Below are 22,159 nucleotides of genomic sequence, written 5' to 3' on the forward strand. Positions count from 1 at the left end.
AAACCCCAAAAAAGTGACCCCATTTTTGAAACTACACCCCCTAAGGAATGTTTTAGGAGGTACAGTAACCACTTTGCACCGGGAACCGGCTCCCGACCCGCGGCGATCGCCCGGCATATGATCCGAGTACGATTCGCCGTACCGCTACGGCGGCCGGCGCGAAGGGGTTAATGGTATTTTTCACCTTTTGAATAGATCCTACCTATATTTCCAAAAAATAATGATTAAAGGTCGATTTAGGGGAAATGCCAAAATGTCAATGCAATGCATGTAGTATTTGTAACAAAATTTAATCCAAGTTATGTAAATACACACTGAACATGTCATGGGCTTGTCCATACTAATGTGTGTGTGTGTATATATATATATATATATATATATATATATATATATATATATATATATATATATATATATATATATATATATTTATTTATATAACGTTACTCCATAATATCTTCAACATCAGACTCTGAATCTGACTGTTGTTCTACTGGCTCGTCTTCAATACCCTTGTTCTGGCATGTCTGTAACCTGCACATGTCCGTGCACTTCAGGCCATTTCTGAGGCAAGTACACTGAGGAAGTTCGCAAGGCCGCACACACTTGCAGGACAGTAGCTGGATAATAGCTTCTGGTGCCCCTCGCATCCACTTGAGAACAAGCTTTCCGTCATTATCTATCATCCAACCGCAGTCTGTTGGGTTTGCAACAAATGGCTGGCTCTGCAGACTTCTCCTCCAGATCGCAGCCTGGTAGTTTGCACGCAGTGCATGCATGAAAAGGCAGTCTTGGCAAGGAGGGAGTTGACTTGACTCTACCACTCCACGTCTGGCACAGAACAGCTGATACCGGAGCCTGTTTACCTCAGTTGTTTGGATAGTTGGCAGGTACATGTGGCAGGTGATTTCCTGTAACTTCTCAAAGAGTTCGGGAGACACTTCCCATGAATGACCAACTTCCTGAAAGGCATCCTGGTATGTCTTGTTCATCTTCAACTGCTTGAGTGTCGTCATCTTCCCACGGCCAGCGAATGCACTGACTGTGTCACAGCCTGTAAATGCATGCATACCAATCAATGAATCACACACGCTGCCTCCCAATGTTCTGCTCAGTGGCGATATCCAGGAATCTTGTCTGGTTCTGTGTACCGCATTTCTGGAACAGGTGGGATGGGATTTTGTGGCACATGCCCAGACACAGGACCATGACATCAGTATCCTCTGAAGTGATGATGACAGACTTGTAACCAGATTCTGCTGCATGAAGAGCATGGAGAAGGAGGCGTGTGTCTGCTTCTTCTTGACTTGACTTAAGGTCAGCAGCCTCTTCCCACTGTTCTTTGGTGATCTTAAAGCAGAGCTGCTCACATGTGACATACATCTCCTTCTCCTCAAGCTTCTCCCTGTGGTGTTTCGCCTTCCATTCTTCTACCAGAAACTTTATGAGACTTGCCTTGTTGGAGGAATTACTTAGTAGCTTTCTCCACTGCTGGATGTTGTGCCCATGTTGAATGTTCTTGAAATGGATCCCTGTGCCTTCATATCTGTTGACTCTTTCTGTATCTTTGATGGATGTCTCTTTGTAGACGTCAAAGACAATATCAATGCGCTTGCTCTTAGCACCCTCATGGATAGCGCGACTCATTGCCGTGCCTGCTAGCTGGGCAAATGTTGCATCGCTTCCCTTCAGTTTCTGAACCAGGCTCATCCCATCAATGATGGTTGCAGAGGGCTCAGGGATCACCTCTGCAGGAGGAGCATTCCTCTCCAACTCCCTTGCTAGGGCAGCCTTGTTGGTCTTGCGGATAGACCCATCACAGCTGGCAAGTGCCCATGGCAATGGCCCCAGGGGATGAGTCAAGACATCACTCATTTGTAGCTTTCTGTTCTCAGCTACAAGTATCATCTGGCCAAATAGGTTCCTGTCAGCCTTCAAAATTACCTCCTTGCCAAGGCCTTGTCTGTGTGTCTTCATTCTGATGTTAGATAACGCTTTAAGATTGTTCTTCGTCATCTTGTCATGAAACAGTGTAGTTGGCGTATCGGTACCCAAACGCTCATCCTTGTATGTGTGATATGCACCCTCTCCTATACTGCATGCCCCTAGAAGGTCTTTGGCTACATCTGGTGGTGCTGCAGTCGCTATTGATAAACTGATAAGTTCACCATTATGCTCTTTGTTGAAGGGGTTCAACCAACCAGTCTCCAGCAGTTCAACAAAAGATCGGACATCGGCTTCATCTCTTCTAATCCTGGACACCTGTAGGTCTGAATGACTGAAGTCAGTATATTGTTGGCCTACTAGGGCCCTCAGCTGCCTCAAGTACATGCTGCGGTACTCCGATGTCAGGTAGAATCTGGCGACAGCTCCAACTTTGAGGCTGAAGCCTTTTGTGCCCCCTGGTGTCTGGGTGTCTTTGTTGATTGTTTCTTCGATGGTCTGGTCCACAGGAATCCGTCCAAAAGGATTCTTGCTACCGATCTGGACCGAAAAGCCACCTTTCATGAAGTATTCATGGACCTCTGGGTGGTCTATGGGCAGCCGAGACATCGTAGCATAGTAATAGGTTAGGTATCGGGCATAGTTGACCTTGTCATAGGCAAAACACCACGGTATCATCTGTCGGATTGCTCCTAGGTGAAGCATCCAGTTGCCTTCTCTTGAAGCTCGAACCAGGGCCAGCATGGTCTCGACCATGTCCAAGTATGACATCCAGAATGCTGAGAGTTGTTCATTTCTGAAGGTCTCAAGATAAACTTGAAAGAGCTTCAGGGTAAGTGTGCAAGATTCATTATCCAAGAACTTTTCGAAGGATCCCTGCGACACACTGATGCGAAAGTTTGTGATGTTCTTCAGTGTTTCATCCAGATGGTGAAGGTCCCTTGCATGGTTTTCTTCTAGCCATGGAAGGAAGTTTTTCCATGCAAGCCTCATAAGTGCTTCATAGACCAGCTTGTGTAGTCTCACTGCTCTGTTGTACCTCCGGCCGTCCATCACTCTAGACACTGATCCTTCAGCGATGACACCAGATTCAACACACAGATCTCTAAGGCCTGCATCCTGAAATCTCTTACCTATGATGGAGAGGAGATTACAGATTGTGTGGAAGACACCCATTCTAATTATAATGTTCTTGAACTTCTCCTGTTTCCAGATAACCTCGGCAGCTTTGGCATAGAGTACTTGATCAAACACGCACACAATTCTGTTAAGCTTCAGGGTCTGCATGATGGCATGTGTTTACTCCAAGACTTCATTCACAGTGGACATGGCTGTTGCAGGAGCATTGATAGTGGGCAGGTAGCTTACAGTGTCCTGGGCCACTACAATGTCGCTGCGGATTTGGATGTTGAACCCAGTCCAACTGCTAATGGTCTGATCCTCATGGTCTGACATTCTAGCCAGAAGCCAGATATGGTTCTTGGTTTTTGAATCCTGTACCTCCTCGGTAGTGTTAACATTCGTAGTCTCAATCCTGGGTGGCCCTCCCCGCCACCCAACATTGTATATTGGTAGATTTAATTCTGTCGGAATTATGCTTCTTTTCTTCGACTTGGTTACATCTGGCAGGACTTTTGTCACAGAGCATGCAACATTGGACTGAACAGCGATGCCATTGACTCTATGAGATGTACCTGCTCCACTTAGCGTCTCCTCAAGTCTGTCAATGTTATCCCAGGCCAAGGTTGTGAACACACCAGGGTAGATATTTGCTGGCATTGGGATGTCATCCGTTGAACATTCCAACTTCTGGATACAAAGGGCTGTATCGATCTCCTCAGCCGTTGAATATGACACACAGTGGCCAAGACGATTCAGAGTTCGAACCAGTTCTGTATTGCCTGTCAAAGACTTAATTGCAAAGGACAGCAGTACGTGCTTGGGTGGCTTTGTCTTTCCATTGGTAACAGCAAAAACCAAGTCACTGCCGAAGGATGTGGCAAGACGTTGAGCTCTTTCAGAGGGCGTTTGGCACTCACAATCTCCTGTAAGCAGGGTTTGCAGGAATTGAGTGACTAATGCAGGAACGACATTCTGATCTGTATTGGGAGGCCATGGCTGACTCACATCTTGCTTCTTGATCTCATTCCTCAGCTGCATTGCTGCTTTGGTTACGACATCTCCAGAGTTAGCGGCTCTTGCTTCTTGCAGATCTTTTGTCATGCTGTGTGCTTGCCGGGCAAGGTCGTCCATTGATAGGCTATATGGATAGACTAGAAGCTTACCTTTCTCATCGGAGTGATTCACCAAACTCTGTTTCAAGTTTTCGGCGAACATGTTTCTTTGTCGATGGTTTCCCTTTTGATGATACCACGGGACATCATGCATCTCTGAAGCCTAGATGTGAGGTTTATCATAGGCAGTACTTCTGGGTTTGGGAACAATTCAGTCCTTATATACAAGAAGAGTTCCTCAAGGGCTTCTCTCTCTGCCTCTCCGTAGCGTACTTCCTTGCTTTCTTCCTGATTTTTTGCTGCACCAGACCTACAGGCCACTTGGGAATCATCTTTTGTGAATAGTTTGTAGCACGACTTGTGGTAGTGCCCCTCTGAAGCAACAAGGTCTCTGCTAAGTAAACCAAGGATTCTCCGTGTGCCTTTCCTTATCGCTGCTCTGCGGATCGTCTCATCTGCTCGTAGCTCAACACACTGGACGATTGGCTCCCTTGTTTTTTCTCCTTTGAGATACTTGCTTGACTTCTCGCAGAACATACAGTGGGGAAAAAAAGTATTTAGTCAGTCAGCAATAGTGCAAGTTCCACCACTTAAAAAGATGAGAGGCGTCTGTAATTTACATCATAGGTAGACCTCAACTATGGGAGACAAACTGAGAAAAAAAAATCCAGAAAATCACATTGTCTGTTTTTTTTTCATTTTATTTGCATATTATGGTGGAAAATAAGTATTTGGTCAGAAACAAAATTTCATCTCAATACTTTGTGATATATCCTTTGTTGGCAATGACAGAGGTCAAACGTTTTCTGTAAGTCTTCACAAGGTTGCCACACACTGTTGTTGGTATGTTGGCCCATTCCTCCATGCAGATCTCCTCTAGAGCAGTGATGTTTTTGGCTTTTCGCTTGGCAACACGGACTTTCAACTCCCTCCAAAGGTTTTCTATAGGGTTGAGATCTGGAGACTGGCTAGGCCACTCCAGGACCTTGAAATGCTTCTTACGAAGCCACTCCTTCGTTGCCCTGGCAGTGTGCTTTGGATCATTGTCATGTTGAAAGACCCAGTCACGTTTCATCTTCAATGCCCTTGCTGATGGAAGGAGGTTTGCACTCAAAATCTCACGATACATGGCCCCATTCATTCTTTCATGTACCCGGATCAGTCGTCCTGGCCCCTTTGCAGAGAAACAGCCCCAAAGCATGATGTTTCCACCACCATGCTTTACAGTAGGTATGGTGTTTGATGGATGCAACTCAGTATTCTTTTTCCTCCAAACACGACAAGTTGTGTTTCTACCAAACAGTTCCAGTTTGGTTTCATCAGACCATAGGACATTCTCCCAAAACTCCTCTGGATCATCCAAATGCTCTCTAGCAAACTTCAGACGGGCCCGGACATGTACAGGCTTAAGCAGTGGGACACGTCTGGCACTGCAGGATCTGAGTCCATGGTGGCGTAGTGTGTTACTTATGGTAGGCCTTGTTACATTGGTCCCAGCTCTCTGCAGTTCATTCACTAGGTCCCCCCGCGTGGTTCTGGGATTTTTGCTCACCGTTCTTGTGATCATTCTGACCCCACGGGGTGGGATTTTGCGTGGAGCACCAGATCGAGGGAGATTATCAGTGGTCTTGTATGTCTTCCATTTTCTAATTATTGCTCCCACAGTTGATTTCTTCACTCCAAGCTGGTTGGCTATTGCAGATTCAGTCTTCCCAGCCTGGTGCAGGGCTACAATTTTGTTTCTGGTGTCCTTTGACAGCTCTTTGGTCTTCACCATAGTGGAGTTTGGAGTCAGACTGTTTGAGGGTGTGCACAGGTGTCTTTTTATACTGATAAGTTTAAACAGGTGCCATTACTACAGGTAATGAGTGGAGGAAAGAGGAGACTCTTAAAGAAGAAGTTACAGGTCTGTGAGAGCCAGAAATCTTGATTGCTTGTTTCTGACCAAATACTTATTTTCCACCATAATATGCAAATAAAATGAAAAAAAAACAGACAATGTGATTTTCTGGATTTTTTTTTCTCAGTTTGTCTCCCATAGTTGAGGTCTACCTATGATGTAAATTACAGACGCCTCTCATCTTTTTAAGTGGTGGAACTTGCACTATTGCTGACTGACTAAATACTTTTTTTCCCCACTGTACATACTTTGGCATACACCCTGCTATCACTGGGGGTACCCCTCGGTAGCCTCCTCCTGGGGATTTCGCTTGCTGTTTCGACATTGACACCCTTGGCAAGGATAGAATCCAGTGACTTCTTCATTGTAAAGAGACTACGACATTTACGGTGATATTGTATGTGTGGTATTTCTCGTTCTTCAAGGCCCTTAGCTGCTTCCAGGACGGATTCATGCTGTCTGATCTCTGCAGCCCTAAGCAATGTTTTCCAGGAGTCCAAATCCTGTAGGGACGCCAGATCATCACTGTCATCATTAGAGCAGTGTATGATACAGTCGATCCGTGATTTCTTCCTCGCTGGTACTTCTATCATGCCATTAGATATGTCAATAAACACCTGCAAACACAAAGAAAAACATTAAAATCCTTGGCACACACACACACACACACACACACATTATTATGGACCAGCCCATGACATGTTCAGTGTGTATTTACATAACTTGGATTAAATTTTGTTACAAATACTACATGCATTGTATTGACATTTTGGCATTTCCCCTAAATCGACCTTTAATCATTATTTTTTGGAAATATAGGTAGGATCTATTCAAAAGGTGAAAAATACCATTAACCCCTTCGCGCCGGCCGCCGTAGCGGTACGGCGAATCGTACCCGGATCATATGCCGGGAGCCGGTTCCCGGTGCAAAATGGTTACTGTACCTCCTAAAACATTCCTTAGGGGGTGTAGTTTCAAAAATGGGGTCACTTTTTTGGGGTTTCCACTGTGCGGGACCTCAGGGTGTCTCCAAATGTGACATGGCCCCATAGATTTCTTACAGTGAATTTTGCCGCAGCTTCGCTTACGAAGCCTGCAGTGCGCCAATACTGTGGTTTTAGACAACACTTGTGGTAATGCCGTGTTCGGGAGACAATGGGGAATAAAAAATGGGGTGTACTTTTTCCTGGTCCCCCTTTTCAAAATGAAAAATGTGGGCCTAAAGCGACATTTTTCGGTAAAAACCGTACTTTTCAATTTCCTCAACCAAGTGCATGAAACTCCAATGGAGCGCTTGTTGGGTCAAAGTGATTACTATACCCCCTAAAACATTCCTTAGGGGGTGTAGTTTCCAAAATGCGGTAACCTTTTGGGGGTTTCCACTCTAGGGGTACCTCAGGGTCTCTCCAATACGACATGGCCCACTGGATTTCTTCCAGTGTAATCTATTATCCCAAAAACCGCCAAGCTCTCCTTCTGTGCTGAGCCCTCTTGCGCGCCCATAATTTAGTTTACGTGTACATGTGGGGTGTTTCTATAAACTGCGGAATTGGGGTAACCAATTTTGGGTTTGGGTTTGCTGTTAACCCTTGCTGGGTTGCAGGTAAAATTGGATTACAATGGAATATCTGCCAAAAAATTGAAATTTTGATATTTCACTGTCATTTTGCTTGAATTCCTGTGCAACACCTAAGGGGTTAACAAAGTTTTGAAAATCCGTTTTGGACACCTTGAGGGCTGTAGTTTGCAAAATGGGGTAATGTATGGGTGGGTTCTGTTATACAAGACCCATAAAGTGACGTCCGAACTGACTTGGTCCTTGGAAAAATGGGTTTTGGAAATTTCGTCGTAAACTTTAAAAATTGAGTATAAAACTATGAGCCTTATCAAATCCGAAAAATATAAAATTTAATTTCCAAAATGATGCCAATGTGAAGTAGACATGTGGGGAATGTAAACTAATAACTGTTATGGGGGGTATCAGCATTTTTGTAAAAAGTAGAGAATTTCAAAGTTCAAAAATAGCAAATTTTTCCCAAATTTTCGTGTATTTTGTAATTTTTTATGCAGAAAGGTAAAATCTATTGACTCACAATTAGCACTACCATGAAGTACAATATGTCACGAGAAAACAATTTCAGAATGGCGTGGGTAGGCGATAGCGTCCCAAAGTTATTACAGCATGAAGTGACAGGTCAAATTTACAAAAAATGGCCTAGGCATTTGGGTACAAATAGGCCTGAAGGGGTTAAGCTACTGATGTGCAAGGGCTATCATATCAAAACATAAACTACAGACATGCATCTACCTAAAAACACCAAAGAGAATTAGTCACTCCGGGTGGTACCGATATCGTCAAAATTGGCTCTTGGCTCATGGACTATTTATAGTAAAAATCATGGTTAATAAACAGTTTACAACACAGCAAAGGAATCTTACTGTTGACAGCTAGTCCGGAGAAGGGTACAACATTTTTTTCCAAGACTTTGGATATACCATGGAACGCTGTGAAGACGGTCATCAAGACCTGATTTCAAATGAAAATCTGTGGGTTGACCTGAAAAGGCCGCTTTACATAGGAGATGCCCTCACAATCTGATAGATTTGGATTTCTACTGCAAGGAAGAGTGGTCAAAGATTGCCTATATGTGCCATGCTGGTAGAAACCTACCTAAAAAGACTGAATGTTGCTATAAAATCAAAATGAACTTCAACAAAAGTATAAGTTTTAGAGTGTAAATATTTATGCAACCACATCATTTTGGTTCTTTATTTACCCACCTGAAGATATTTTGGTTTCTTTCTTAATGTATTTGTACAGATTATGGATGACATTAAAGGCTTTTTATTAAAGGGAACCTGTCAGCAGGATTATGCATAGTAACCTACACAAAGTGTCAGGTCGGCTCCGTTATACTGAATAAATTGATACCTTGGTTGATGAAATCCATCTTGTGGTTGTTTCTTAATTTTTATTTTCAGTTTTGTGTTAATGAGATTCTCGTGCCCTAAGGCGGGGTTGAGGTATGTGGTACTCTGACTAGATATTCATAATGCAGACTGCTGACAGGTTACTGATCCCTTAGTGACCTGCCCACTAGGTTTGCATAATGAATACCTAACATACTGAAGAAAGAGGCAAAAAACGCTTCTGCAGGTAGGTGCCGGCCGTGCCATTTTACTGGAGATGAAAAAAAAAAAAAAAGAATTCCTCCTCCAAGATGCCGCCGCCTGTGCCTGCACAGTAGCAGCTCAGAGATAGCCGAGAGCAGCTACTGCGCAGGCGGCGCCATCTTGGAGAAATCCTTTTTTTCCCCATCTCCAGTAAAATGGCGCCGTCGGCGCATGCGCAGTAGCAGCTATCGAATCTCTATACACACCGAGAGCTGCTACTACGCAGGCGCCATTCTCAAATATTTTTTTTCCCCCTAGCTAAATAACATCAAGAAACTGTATTATTGGCACACTAAACAAGCGATTATGCTGCAGAGCAGGAGCCAGGGCTGGCCCCTGCCTGCAGAAGCATTTTTTGCCTCTTTCTTCAGTATGTTAGGTATTCATTATGCAAACAAGTGGGCAGGTCACTAAGGGATCAGTGACCTGTCAGCAGTCTGCATTATGAATATCTACATGTAATGAATATGTAATCAAGAGCACACATACCCTTAGGGCCTTAGGGCACGAGAAGCTCATTAACACAAAACTAAAAATAAAGATTAAGAAACAGCCACAAGATGGATTTCATCAACCAAGGCAATGCAGTCAATGTCACATGAGCAGGATTAGACCTGACGCCAGTGCCATAGAGGAGTGCCTGTTATTTTGATTTTACAGCATTCAAGAAGTCCAATACTCTGACAACACCTTAAAAAAGTACCTTCAACATATTTGAAAGAGCTGCCTTTTGTGTTCAATTTACTACACCAGAGAACGCACTTAGTTTTCTGGGGAGGAAATAAGAAAAAACATTTAGGACGGCAAACAAAAGGCAATTCGGATAACTTTTTTTTTTTTTTTTTGCTTTCCAGTGTTCGCCGTACAGGCAACATTCTATATTTTGATAGACTGGACTTTTACCGATGTGGCAATATCAATCAGAGACATTAGAATGTTAACCAAACTGTACTTACTTGGGTCGCTTGTTTCCGCCAATCTACTACTTCTTACTTTTGCATTTTTAGTAATCTTGGATAAACTGGCTTCTGTGGAAAGTCCAATTTTCCCATTTGCTGGACACTGCTTCCACCTAGGACAGTCATTTATTAACGGGTCCATTTTATTATTCCTGTAGGCACTGCCATAGAAGTTCTTAGTATTTAACAAATGGTTATTAGACTTGTCTCTTGCCGCACTTTGATGTATGGACGGCCTGGCTAAGGAAGCAGGTGATTCAGAAGATGAAGTGCTTTGTCCACAAAGTCTTTGTGCATCTCCACAGCTTTGGCATCTTGTCTTACTTTTATTTTCTTTTACACAAGATATGCAATGTTGAGCAGGCTCAAGCTGCCCTGTGCTCTACCAAGAAAAGGAAAAGGGTCAGTAGATTTAAGACAATTAGCTGAACACTTGCAAGCCCATATGTCTAATGTTGCAGTTTCAGCACTTACATGATGCATGACCATGTAAAACTAGAAGGAAAACCGTTTTCTTAAAGGCTTTTTTGGTTCTATAAAAAAAAAAAATTAAAAGAAACAAACGCCCAACTGTCCTTCACTCATTCTCTAAGTGTCCAGAGATGGGTCTCCACTGCTGCTCCCGGTGTATATCATTGTCTACAATACTGCAGCCAATCAGGCCCTGCCTGAGTTAAACGCCACAGTGTTTACAGCAGGTTTGTTTCACAGCAGAAAAAAATATACAGCCTCATTCGGAAGGAAATCCGAAGAAGGCATCGTAAATGAGACCTTAGGGGAGGTCTGCTTTAGGAGACTCATTGTAAAAACACAGTTTGAGAATTCTAGTTCCCTGTTCAATATCTCCTTTGGTTAAACAGAGTGACTTGGGACTGCCCATTAACTTTAATGAGCACTGTGCAATGCTTCATTGGCGTTGTTTTGAGATTACAATAAAACTGAACCCTTCCAGCACAGTTCACAACCCCTTTGTTAACAGAAAAAAATGTATCTTGATACCAATTACTACAAGAGTTGGCTAGGTTTAATAAAATATCCCTAACTGGCAGTTAATGGTCAAAAATATGAAATTTCTCTAGATTCAGGAGGATGATCTACACTACAAGTATGATTTCTATAGGGACTAAGTCTTCTATATATGAATGTAGAAAAGGTTTAATTTGAAGTTTGGCGGTTACAGACTCCCTTTAAGATTACTAAAACAACAAAAAAAAGTGGGGAAACAAAAAAAATTACTATAGAAATTAGTTGTGTCCTTACTAGATAACCTTTTGTATAAATGCCAATGGAGATTTACTAATAAAAAAATAGAACTTGATCTGAAATCTGTGTACAAACTAGCACGTTTTAAATACAAACATATAAAGATATACAGTGAAACCTCTTTACAGCAAGTATTGCATTTAAAAAAAAATACAAACACTTTCTTCCAAGATGGTCCTCTAATTAATGGCCAGGACAATTAGGTTTAGATTAGGGGGCTGTCTCCTCAAAGAAGGGTCTCGGTAGGTTTTACTGCATCAATTTTACTTAAAAAGTTATAAATAATGTGATAATGAACACACCTCTGTTGTTGATAAACATGTATGAAAACTGCTGTTCCGCATCTGCTGTACCTTTCTCCTTATAATGGGCTCTGGCTCCATCTCAGGATCCTCTTCTGTGCCCTGCATGTCTTCTGCAAAAAAGAGCAGTTTCTTTAAAGGAAATCTGTCAGTAGGTTCAACCTTCTTAAGTGGTCCAAGTGGGCATGCAGGTCCTACAAAGTGGACTAAAATGATATTTTTATATTTACCATCCGATGTCTTATTCCAAAGAAATCTACATTTTTCTTATATGGAAATGAGCTGTTAAGATCCATGTGCCAGATATAGATCTTGTGACCCTGCCTCCAGAGCTTAATTTTAAATGAATGAGGGAGTTATCAGTGTGAGACAAGCAGATCAGGAGAGCAGACTGTCAGTCATTACATGTCTCACACTGGTAATGCTCTCTTTCATTTAAAACAAACTCTGGAGGGAGACTCTCACGGAGATCTGAGATTAGGTAAACTTTGCAGCGGTGGGATGGCTTTTACGCTTTTTTGATAAAATCAGCGTTAAAGTAACCTTTGTTGGGGGCGTGGCTATGAAGTCGAGGAGAGAGGACGAACGCTGCGGGTGCTCCTGAACATCATGCTTACATCCTGTATCTGAGACCTTTCCCGCGCGACATAACGGCGGCATTCGGGACCTCTGGATACTGGGACCCTCCCTGGACCCCCGCAGGAGGACACTGGACGCCTCTGGTGAGCTGGCGGCTAGGAAAGCACAGCTCTACACGAGACGGCGGCCATCTTAGACACGCGCTCTATCAGTGAGAGCTGCGGCGTCCAGTTTCCATAGCTGCAGTATCACCGGGCGGTGACTTATATCCTGAAGACCTGAGGGGATACGAGGTGAGTGCCCTAGAAAATTGGGCCCCGCGTTCCCCCATCTTATTTATAGACTCACCCTGCCCGTCGGCACCATTACAGTGGGGACCTCTGTACCCCTTAACTGCTGCTGCCTCTGCGGGTGCTGAGAATTTCTTCTCCCCCCTGGCCATAAGAACTCTCATTAATATAATACCAGGCATCTCCCTCATTAATTTATGTGACCCCCCCCTCTGCATGAGAGATGCTCCTGGGACATAATTAACACTTGCCCTGCTGTGCTTATAACTGGAGGGGAAAATCCCCAGAGTATATACCTTTAGTCATCCTGTTGTGCTGCATCACCGTTGATCATGAATTGATCTAAAGGATCAACAACAGGAGAAAAATTAAGAGAGTTTGCTAGACCTGACCCCTCTGAAAGTGCATGGTCCCTCAGAAATAACCCATCACAAGCTCAGCGTAAAAACCGTCCCTCTGGAGGTGAGGAAAATAAGCAAGAAGAATTAACCCTCAAGCAGGCATCTGAACAGCTGATGCAAGCCATTTCCCTAACTAGGACATCCCTGACTGGGAAGATAGAGGACGTTCACACTGAAGTGGGACGACTTCGACAAGATTTGCAAGCCATGAAGGGACGCATTACAGAAGTGGAGACAAGATTATCTCAGGTAGAGGACACCATCAAACCTATGGTGGCCAAGTTAACAAAAGTTGCAGGCTCTATGAATGCCTGGAAACAGAAGGCGGACGATCTGGAGAACAGAATGCGTCGGAATAATATCTGTATCATTGGTTTCCCAGAACGCTCAGAAGGTCAACATCCTGAGCAATTTCTGGAGGGCTGGCTTAAAGCCTCTTTGGGGGATGAATTTTCTCCATTGAAAGGGCTCATAGGGTTGCTACGAAACCCCATCCTCCGGGAGCCCCACCTAGACCTTTCCTGGCACGTCTTCTCAACTGTAAAGACAGAGACACTGTTAGGAACGGCGGAACGCACTAAATAAATAAATAATAAAGTGCGTTCGCCGCTCGGGGTCCACCGTGCAGAAGGTGTTAACACTGCTGCTAATTAATGGCAGACGCGCTATATGGCGGTATAATGCGCACGGGTTCAACATCACCCGATGTGCGCAGAGCGGACTCTGTTAACTCAGAGGCGCTGTAACAAACACCGAGCCTGTTAGACTCACAGGTCTCAGCGAAATTGCACGCACGGTATCAGGTCACAGGACATGGGTCCAAGACTGTGCGGTGTGCACAGTGGCCTATGGCTTGCCACTGACTGGTGCTGACTCGTTCTATAGTTCCCTATCCACATGCGTAATATCAGAGGGAGGGGAATCTTAATAAGTCAGTCACCAGAATCATACATCCATCACCATTCACACATCTAACAAGAAGAGTCTATACTAGCGTATGACCGAGCGGCCATGAGGGCCTTTTACAGTGGCAGAGGAACTTAGCCTCAGGAATGACTTGCTGCAGAGCAGCATGTGAGGCTCTGGATTCCTGTTGTGTAGCTGCAGAATCCGGCGCCTAACAGATACCATTCTGCGTCTTGCACGGCAAAAAGGCCCTATCAAGTTCGATAATGCCGTGATGTCGATTTTCCCAGATTTTTCCATGGAACTTCAGAAACAGCGGGCACAATTCATCGAAATGAAGCAGCTCAGGGAGATTTATCCGGCCCAGCTCCGAGTCGTCCACCGGGGTTCCTCAGTGTTTTTAACAGATCTTGCGGAGGCGACTGAGTGGCTGCGGTCCCATAAGGGATCCCCTGCAAAGGAATCCTAATGTACTCACTGTTAACCCATATCCTTCCACTAAAGGTCTAATTGGGGCCTTCTCAGCAGGTATCCAGTTTACCACCAATACCGGACACTGAGCTCAGTGATTGTACCCCCTTGTTTACTTTTTGATAGGGGCATGGAACTTTGCTCCTATATTGTTAAGGTTCTGTTACATTTAGCGATGCACCAGCGATCCCGACAACGATACGACCCGGTCAGGATCGCTGGTGCATCGCTAAATGGTCGCTAGTGAGCTGCCAAACAGGCAGATCTCACCAGCGACGTAGCAGCGGTCGGCACTTACCTGTCAGACGGCAGCTCTGATGACGACTTCCTCCCGCATCCATGCGTCGCTCGTCGGCGCCAGCAGGAAGCCGACAACGAGAAATGGACCAGGACAATCTCGCGTGATCAGCGATATCCAGTGGGGGGGGCCGGTCGGAGGTAAGTGTCACGTGTAGCGCTATCACTGTTGCGTCACAAAATCGGTGACGCTTTAGCGATATCGCTAGCAATATCGCTATGTGTAAAAGGTCCTTTAGGTTCTTATTTGGTTTTTCTTTTTTCTTCAACAGTTTTTGTTCTAACTGTTATTTAGGTAAAAGTCGCAGCCAATGGCATTCCTGTTCTTCACGTAATGTCTCTAAATTTTACTTCGGTACAAATATGTACCATATTCAGATAAGCAAAAATGGGATCTGAAATAATATGCATGACCTGGAATGTGAGGGGTATAAAACCCCCCGGAAGAAAATTAAGGTGTTCTCGCAGATTAGGCAATTATCGCCCTCATATTGTTGCCTTGGTGGAGACACACCTGACCAGAGACACAGCTCGGTGTGTGCAAAAACCGTGGGCACAATGGTTCACTCATGCATTCCATACCAGCGCTATTCAAGGGGGGTTTCTCTACTAATACATAAGGACATTAGGTGGGAAGCCAAGGAGGCCCGGAGAGATTCCGAGGGGCATTTTGCATTTGTACATGCACTAATTAACTCCAGAAAATGTTATTTTGTGTATCTATAACCCCCCCCCAGCTAATATATCAATTCTCCAGAAGGCGATGAGTTTTGCCCTGAACTATCGGGATGCATATGTCATCTGCATGGGGGATTTCAATCTAGTCATGAATAATCATCTTGATAGATTGAGACTGTTATGGGATACAGGGAGGGCCCCCCCCCGCCGGCTGCATCCCAACTGTCGCAATTCGTGGAAAGTTGTGGATGGCTGGATCTATGGAGAACGAGTCACCCCGAAGCGAGGGAGTATACTTGCCATTCATCCACTAAACGTTCCTTGTCGCGCATAGATTAGATCTTTGGATCCAGTGGTCTGGCAACATGGGTAGATAATATAGAATATGGCAGTAGAGGGATCTCAGATCATAGTCCAGTCATTCTTAAACTTAAATATGGACCACTGAATGACAGGATGGTATGGAAACTGAACCCCTTTTGGTTGAAGATGGTGGAATCTCCCGATAGAACGATCGATCAGTTGCATTGTTTCATCTCGTCCCACCCTGAACCCCGGAATATCAATTTATTTTGGGATGCCCTTAAGGCATATCTGAGGGGCTGCCTATCCTCCATGACTCTTATATTAAATGAGTGACGTCAAGGGAAGATGATGAGATGGAACAGTGATTGAAAGATTCAGAGGCTGCTTACATATCTGATCAGACTAGTGGCAATATGGCGGAATGGTTGGCTGCTCAGAGGTTATATACTCACCATGTAGACACTAAATCCAAGCGTAAAAATTATTTTTTGCCCGCCAATCCTATTTTGAGTTGGGAAACCAAGCAAGTAAATTCTTTGCCTATTTGGTGCGTCAACATAATACTACTAATACAATATTACAGAGTCGCAGTTTAGATGGTACTCTGGTATCCTCAACTGAAGAAATACTGAGCTGCTTTTATAGCTACTATAGATCACTGTACGATTCTAAAAGTGACATTAATGGTCAGGGGTGTCTAGACTACCTGTCAGATTTAACATTTCCCACATTAAGCCCTTCCCAGTAGGCCTTTATGGACGCTGAATTCACCTTGGAGGAGATAGAGAATGCTATAGCGGACATGGCCTCTGGCAGGGCCCCTGGACCAGACGGGTTTCCCATCGAATTATACAGGAAATACCGAGAGATATTAGCGCCACTTTTGTTGATGGTGTTTAAGGGGATTTGGGAGGGGCGATCCATGCCGGAGTCCTTCTACGAAGCCAAAACAATAGTGCTTAAAAAGGAGGGGAAGGACCCTTTAGACTGTGGATCTTATCGCCCCATATCACTAGTGAATGTGGACTATAAGATTTTTACAAAAAATTTTGCCCACTAGGCTGAACTTAATTATATTGGAACTTATACACCCCGACCAAACTGGTTTTATGCCGGGTAAAAGAACCTCCATTAATATTAGACGAGTCCAGTCAGTGGTCCAATATAGCTCTCTGATACCAGATAACAAATGGGCAATGGCATCGCTGGATGCGGCCAAGGCTTTTGATTCCCTTGAATGGCCTTTCCTCTGTGCATGTTTACAGAAATATGGATTTGGTGATAGGTTTTTAAAATGGGTCAATATATTGGATATGAAACCCAAAGCTCGTGTCATTGTAAATAGCTCCATATCTGAGTTCTTTCCACTACATAGGGGAACCCGTCAGGGGTGTCCCCTTTCCCCGACCCTTTTTGCTCTTGTGATTGAGGCATTGGCAATTCGTATAAGATCTTCCCCTAATATTTTGGGCATAGAAATAGCGGATCGGGTAGATACCATAGGCCTATATGCTGACGATATGGTGATATTTATGGATAGAGAGGAAGAAACACTGACACGGGTGATTGCCACTGTAAATAAATTTAGTAAATACTCTGGCCTGTATATAAATTGGGAGAAATCCGCCCTGATGCCACGACTTGAGACTCTCTCCTCATTGCCTATTGTACCCAGCTTTAAATATTTGGGTGTTTAAGCAGCACACTTGATTTGCGGCTTAACATACATCCACTGTAGGAAACGGTTAAAGCTAAATTTGCAACATGGAGCAAACTCCCGCTGTCGGTAGCCGGACGCATTAATTTAATTAAAATGATAGTACTCCCTAAGCTTAACTATTCACTTCAACACAGTGCTGCGTTGGTACCCAGGTCCTTCTTTGCGAATTTGAACTCCCAAATTACGTCCTTTGTATGGGGGAAAACTAGGCCCAAACTCAGGCTATCCACCCTGCAAAGACCTAAAAAAGGGGGGTGGGGCAGCGTTACCAGACTTTTTTCTATATTATCTGGCTGGACAGGCCAATGTTATAAGTAAGTGGATGCCCAATAATCATCTCCCTAATTCTGAACACCACCTGCTCCATGCCAAACGAACTGATTGCCCACTGGGATTTTTGGAATTGGGGAAAATAAATGTCCCCCGCCTGCTGCCCCTACTTCGTCTGGCGCGCTCAGTGTGGAGAGAGATTAAAGCCCCCGTCACACACAGCGAGATCGCTAGTGAGATCGCTGCTGAGTCGCAAGTTTTGTGACGCAACAGCGATCTCACCAGCGATCTCGCTGTGTGTGACAGGTATCAGCGACCGGCCTCCCCGCCGGGTATCGCTGATCATGCTCGAAAGCCCTGGACATTTTTTTGATCGTTGGTCTCCCGCTGGCCAGCACGCATCGCTGCGTGTGGCAGGCGGGAGACCAGCGATCTGGTATCCAAGGTAAACAGTGGGTTTCTAAGCGCCGTGAAACCCGCTGTGTACCTTAGATACCAGCGTGCTAGTGCAGGGAGCTGGTAACCAAGGTAAACAGCTGTTTACATTAGATACCAGCTCCCTGCACCAGCACGCTGGTATCTAAGGTACACAGCGGGTAACTGATCGCTGCTGAGATCTGCCTGTTTGGCAGCTCACAAGCGATCATGACAAGGTCATATCGTTGTCGGGATCGCTGGTGTGTCGCTATGTGTGACGGGGGCCTAAGAGGGTGATTGGATTTGGGGATATTGTAGCTGAAATGCCCTTGTGGAATAATAGTTATCTTCCGACACTACTAGAACACCCGTCCACTGAATTCTGCATCCAACATAATGTCTCCTCTATAGGTGATTTGCATGATAATGGAACCCTATTATCTTTTTAACAAATACATGTTAAATACGAGGTCCCGAGATCCCAATTCTTCCGCTATCTGCAACTAAGGTCGGCCTTTCAGTCGCACATGAGATCCGTAGGTGTAAACAATGCTATTTCGTCTATACCCCTGATAGGAATCCTTAAATCGCAGGGTCGCATGTCCTCTTTGTACACATATATGCTGTCAGTAGGGGCGGAACCCGCCACAAACTCGGTTAAAGGGAGATGGGAAAGGCTCATCACAGAGAGAGGAGTGGGAAGAAATTCTGGAGTCTCCGTCTACTAATAACAGAATGATACAGTTATATATCATAAACCAATCATATCTGACTCCGACTCGACTCTTCGGGATGGGCCGACTCCAATCATCGCAATTTTTGAGAATGCATTTACTAGATGCAGATTTTATTGACATGATCTGGCAGTGTCCTATCATCGCACAATATTGGAAAGAGGTGACGTCATTATTAACTTCCCTGGTACAAGCTCCTGTTTCCCTTGAGCGACTGATTTGTTTATTTGGGGTATGGGATGAGGAGACATGGGGGTCACTATACTGGGATCATTTTAAGGGAGACGTTATTTATGGCACGAAAGGTACTGGCACTGCGGTGGATGGGGAGCTCATGTCCTTCCCTTAGGATCTGGATTGATTTAGGCCGGTTTCACATTAGCGCTTTTTAAGCGCACGCACGGCCGGGGGTAGCTCCGCCCCCGAGCCGGCTCTCTGCCCGGCGTGCCCGCCCCTTGCTTGTAGCGCCGCCTACTAGCGGACAGCGGCGCCTGCGATCGACGCACCCTATCTTTAGCATAAAGATAATAGTAATAAAACCTATTTAACTTCCTAAACTTCAACTAAAAAAAACAAAAAAAACTACTACTGCTTTGCATCCTGACTCCACACGATCAATTATATATCCTGCGATGTCTCCATTTTACAGAGTAAGATGAGAGGAATTCCACCTCTCCCAGATCTTCCCAAATTTACCCGGGCACCCTCTGTTTCAATAGTGTACGTTCATATGGGTTAATCGAATTCACTAAGGCCGGTTTCACATTAGCGCTTTTTAAGCGCACGCACGGCCGGGGGTAGCTCCGCCCCCGAGCCGGCTCTCTGCCCGGCGTGCCCGCCCCTTGCTTGTAGCGCCGCCTACTAGCGGACAGCGGCGCCTGCGATCGGCGCACCCTATCTTTAGCATAGGGTGCGCAGATCGTGCGCAGGCCGTGCGCTAGTTGCGCTTTGACCTGCGCTGCGCACTTTTGACGGTGCGCCGTGCGCGCCAAAATCAAACTTTTCGGATTTTGGCGCGCACGGCGCACCGTCAAAGGTGCGCAGCGCAGGTCAAAGCGCAACTAGCGCACGGCCTGCGCACGATCTGCGCACCCTATGCTAAAGATAGGGTGCGCCGATCGCAGGCGCCGCTGTCCGCTAGTAGGCGGCGCTACAAGCAAGGGGCGGGCACGCCGGGCAGAGAGCCGGCTCGGGGGCGGAGCTACCCCCGGCCGTGCGTGCGCTTAAAAAGCGCTAATGTGAAACCGGCCTTAGTGAATTCGATTAACCCATATGAACGTACACTATTGAAACAGAGGGTGCCCGGGTAAATTTGGGAAGATCTGGGAGAGGTGGAATTCCTCTCATCTTACTCTGTAAAATGGAGACATCGCAGGATATATAATTGATCGTGTGGAGTCAGGATGCAAAGCAGTAGTAGTTTTTTTTGTTTTTTTTAGTTGAAGTTTAGGAAGTTAAATAGGTTTTATTACCTCAGTAATAACATAAAGGCTTGTATAATTTAACTAACATTGTGTTTTATCTCGTGTGTAAACTGGTATGCACATTTTGTTCTACATTCAATAATTGTGAGATATATATTCTATACAGTGCTTATCATTATATGCAAGTATGTATGCTATATATTCTGTTTGTTTAATAAACGAATTTAAAATAACCGTTGTTATTTACATGTACTATTACTATTTATTAATTTACTTACTTTGTTTTTTGTTCTATCTGATAAGTGGCCACAGTGAGAATACACACATATGCATTGCACTTAGCCAAAATATGCTTCAGCTCCAATTTGTTTTCATTTACATATTAGGAAAAAATGTGGATTTCTCTAGAATAAAACATCAGATCGTAGAAATCAAGATATCATTCAACTTTCTAAGACCAGGAAGCCCATATAGTCGGCTTAGGAGGGTTGATCCAACTGACAAATTCCCTTTAGGATCTCTTACACATTCTGGCTAGATGGGAGTATAATGGCTCCCAAAGCAAGCATGACAAGCACACGTTACCACATGTAAATTAATTAAGATAAAACACACATACTAATAATTACTCCACATATTATACAGCAGTTTACTGAAACTTATATTTCCACAATTCACAACAGATTAGTTTAGTCGGTGAAAAACGGACAGCACACGGATGGCATCAGAATGCAGTCAGATTTTTTTCACTAACCCATAGACTTGAATTTCCGATTTTGATCCAACACTTGGATCAACATTGGACATGTCTCTGCGATTTTGCACAGACCACTAAAGGTACTGTCACACTTAGCGATGCACCAGCGATCTCGACCAGCGATATGACGCGGTCAGGATCGCTGGTGCATCGCTAAGTGGTCGCTAGGGCGCTGCCACACAGGCAGATCTCACCAGCGACATAGCAGCGGTCGGCGGTCGCTACTTACCTGTCAGACACGGCGATCCTGACGTCCTCCCGCCCGCGTCCACGCGTCGCTCGTCGGCGCCACAGGAAGCCCAGCAGGAAGTGGCCGATGAGAAACAGTCCAGGACGTTCTCGCGCGATCAGCGATAATCAGCGGGGGAGCGGTCAGAGCTAAGTATCAGACATAGCGATATCGCTAGCAATATCGCTTAGTGTTACAGGCCCTTTAGGTCTGAGGAAGAAATCTGACATTTGAACAGCTCCATAGACTGTCAGATAAGATATCACTATAATTAAAAAGAAACCGATAGCACTCGTATGTGAAAAACTGAGGTGTGAATGAGCCCTAGAGATGATAAATGAGTGGGTTGGTCCCTTTGGTATATTCCTCAAGAAAAAAACTTGGCATTTGGTCATGCATACTTTGAACTACTAAGGAGACAGATTCCACTAGGAGAACTTGTGATGGAAATTACTCCTGCATCTGGGTCAGCAAAATATTCTAAAAATCTGAAGGTGTGTCCAGTTTTTCTATATGTTTACAAAAAGAGCACTGAAAACTTACCCAGAATTTCTGACACCCTAACTGCATCGATGTCTACCTTCTGAACATGTGGAGGGTATTCTTTCCTTTGCAAAATAAAAAAAAATAATATAAACAAAATTAATAAAACATGGTGGAGAAAATAAAAAGCAAGCCCACTTAGAAATGAAACACTAAAGGCAGGAGGGTAATTTCTGACATAAAAGTGAAAACAAATATGTAGAGGGAAAGAATGCAGCATGCTTTACATTTAGAACCCACACTTACCTTTCCCGCCTTTCCAGACTGCTTAAAATGTAAAAGAGAAAAACAGTGTAAGATACGTATCCCTGCTCTCAAATTGCTGCAGTCTAGTAACCTAAAGGACATTGCAGATTTTCAG

General features: G+C 44.5%; 1 protein-coding gene across 6 annotated transcripts in view; it reads right to left on the reverse strand.

The window, feature by feature from the left end:
• The window catches only part of SENP6 (SUMO specific peptidase 6), a 234,313-nt gene that overhangs the window by 145,618 nt on the left and 66,536 nt on the right, over positions 1-22,159 (reverse strand). For 2 of the 6 annotated variants that reach the window (XM_073569310.1, XM_073569306.1), the window contains 4 exons: positions 22,045-22,062; positions 21,799-21,863; positions 11,777-11,889; positions 10,209-10,593 (listed from right to left, as the gene is read on the reverse strand). In XM_073569310.1, coding sequence (XP_073425411.1) covers positions 10,209-10,593; positions 11,777-11,889; positions 21,799-21,863; positions 22,045-22,062 — 581 coding nt within the window. Of the gene's footprint in view, positions 1-10,208; positions 10,594-11,776; positions 11,890-21,798; positions 21,864-22,044; positions 22,066-22,159 lie in introns of all 6 variants that reach the window. The other 4 variants (XM_073569311.1, XM_073569307.1, XM_073569309.1 and 1 more) reach the window with 3 other exon arrangements.

The sequence above is a fragment of the Dendrobates tinctorius genome, unplaced genomic scaffold, assembly GCF_039654945.1.
Source record: "Dendrobates tinctorius isolate UK_male_01 unplaced genomic scaffold, ASM3965494v1 ptg000024l, whole genome shotgun sequence".
Taxonomy (NCBI): Eukaryota; Metazoa; Chordata; class Amphibia; order Anura; family Dendrobatidae; genus Dendrobates; species Dendrobates tinctorius.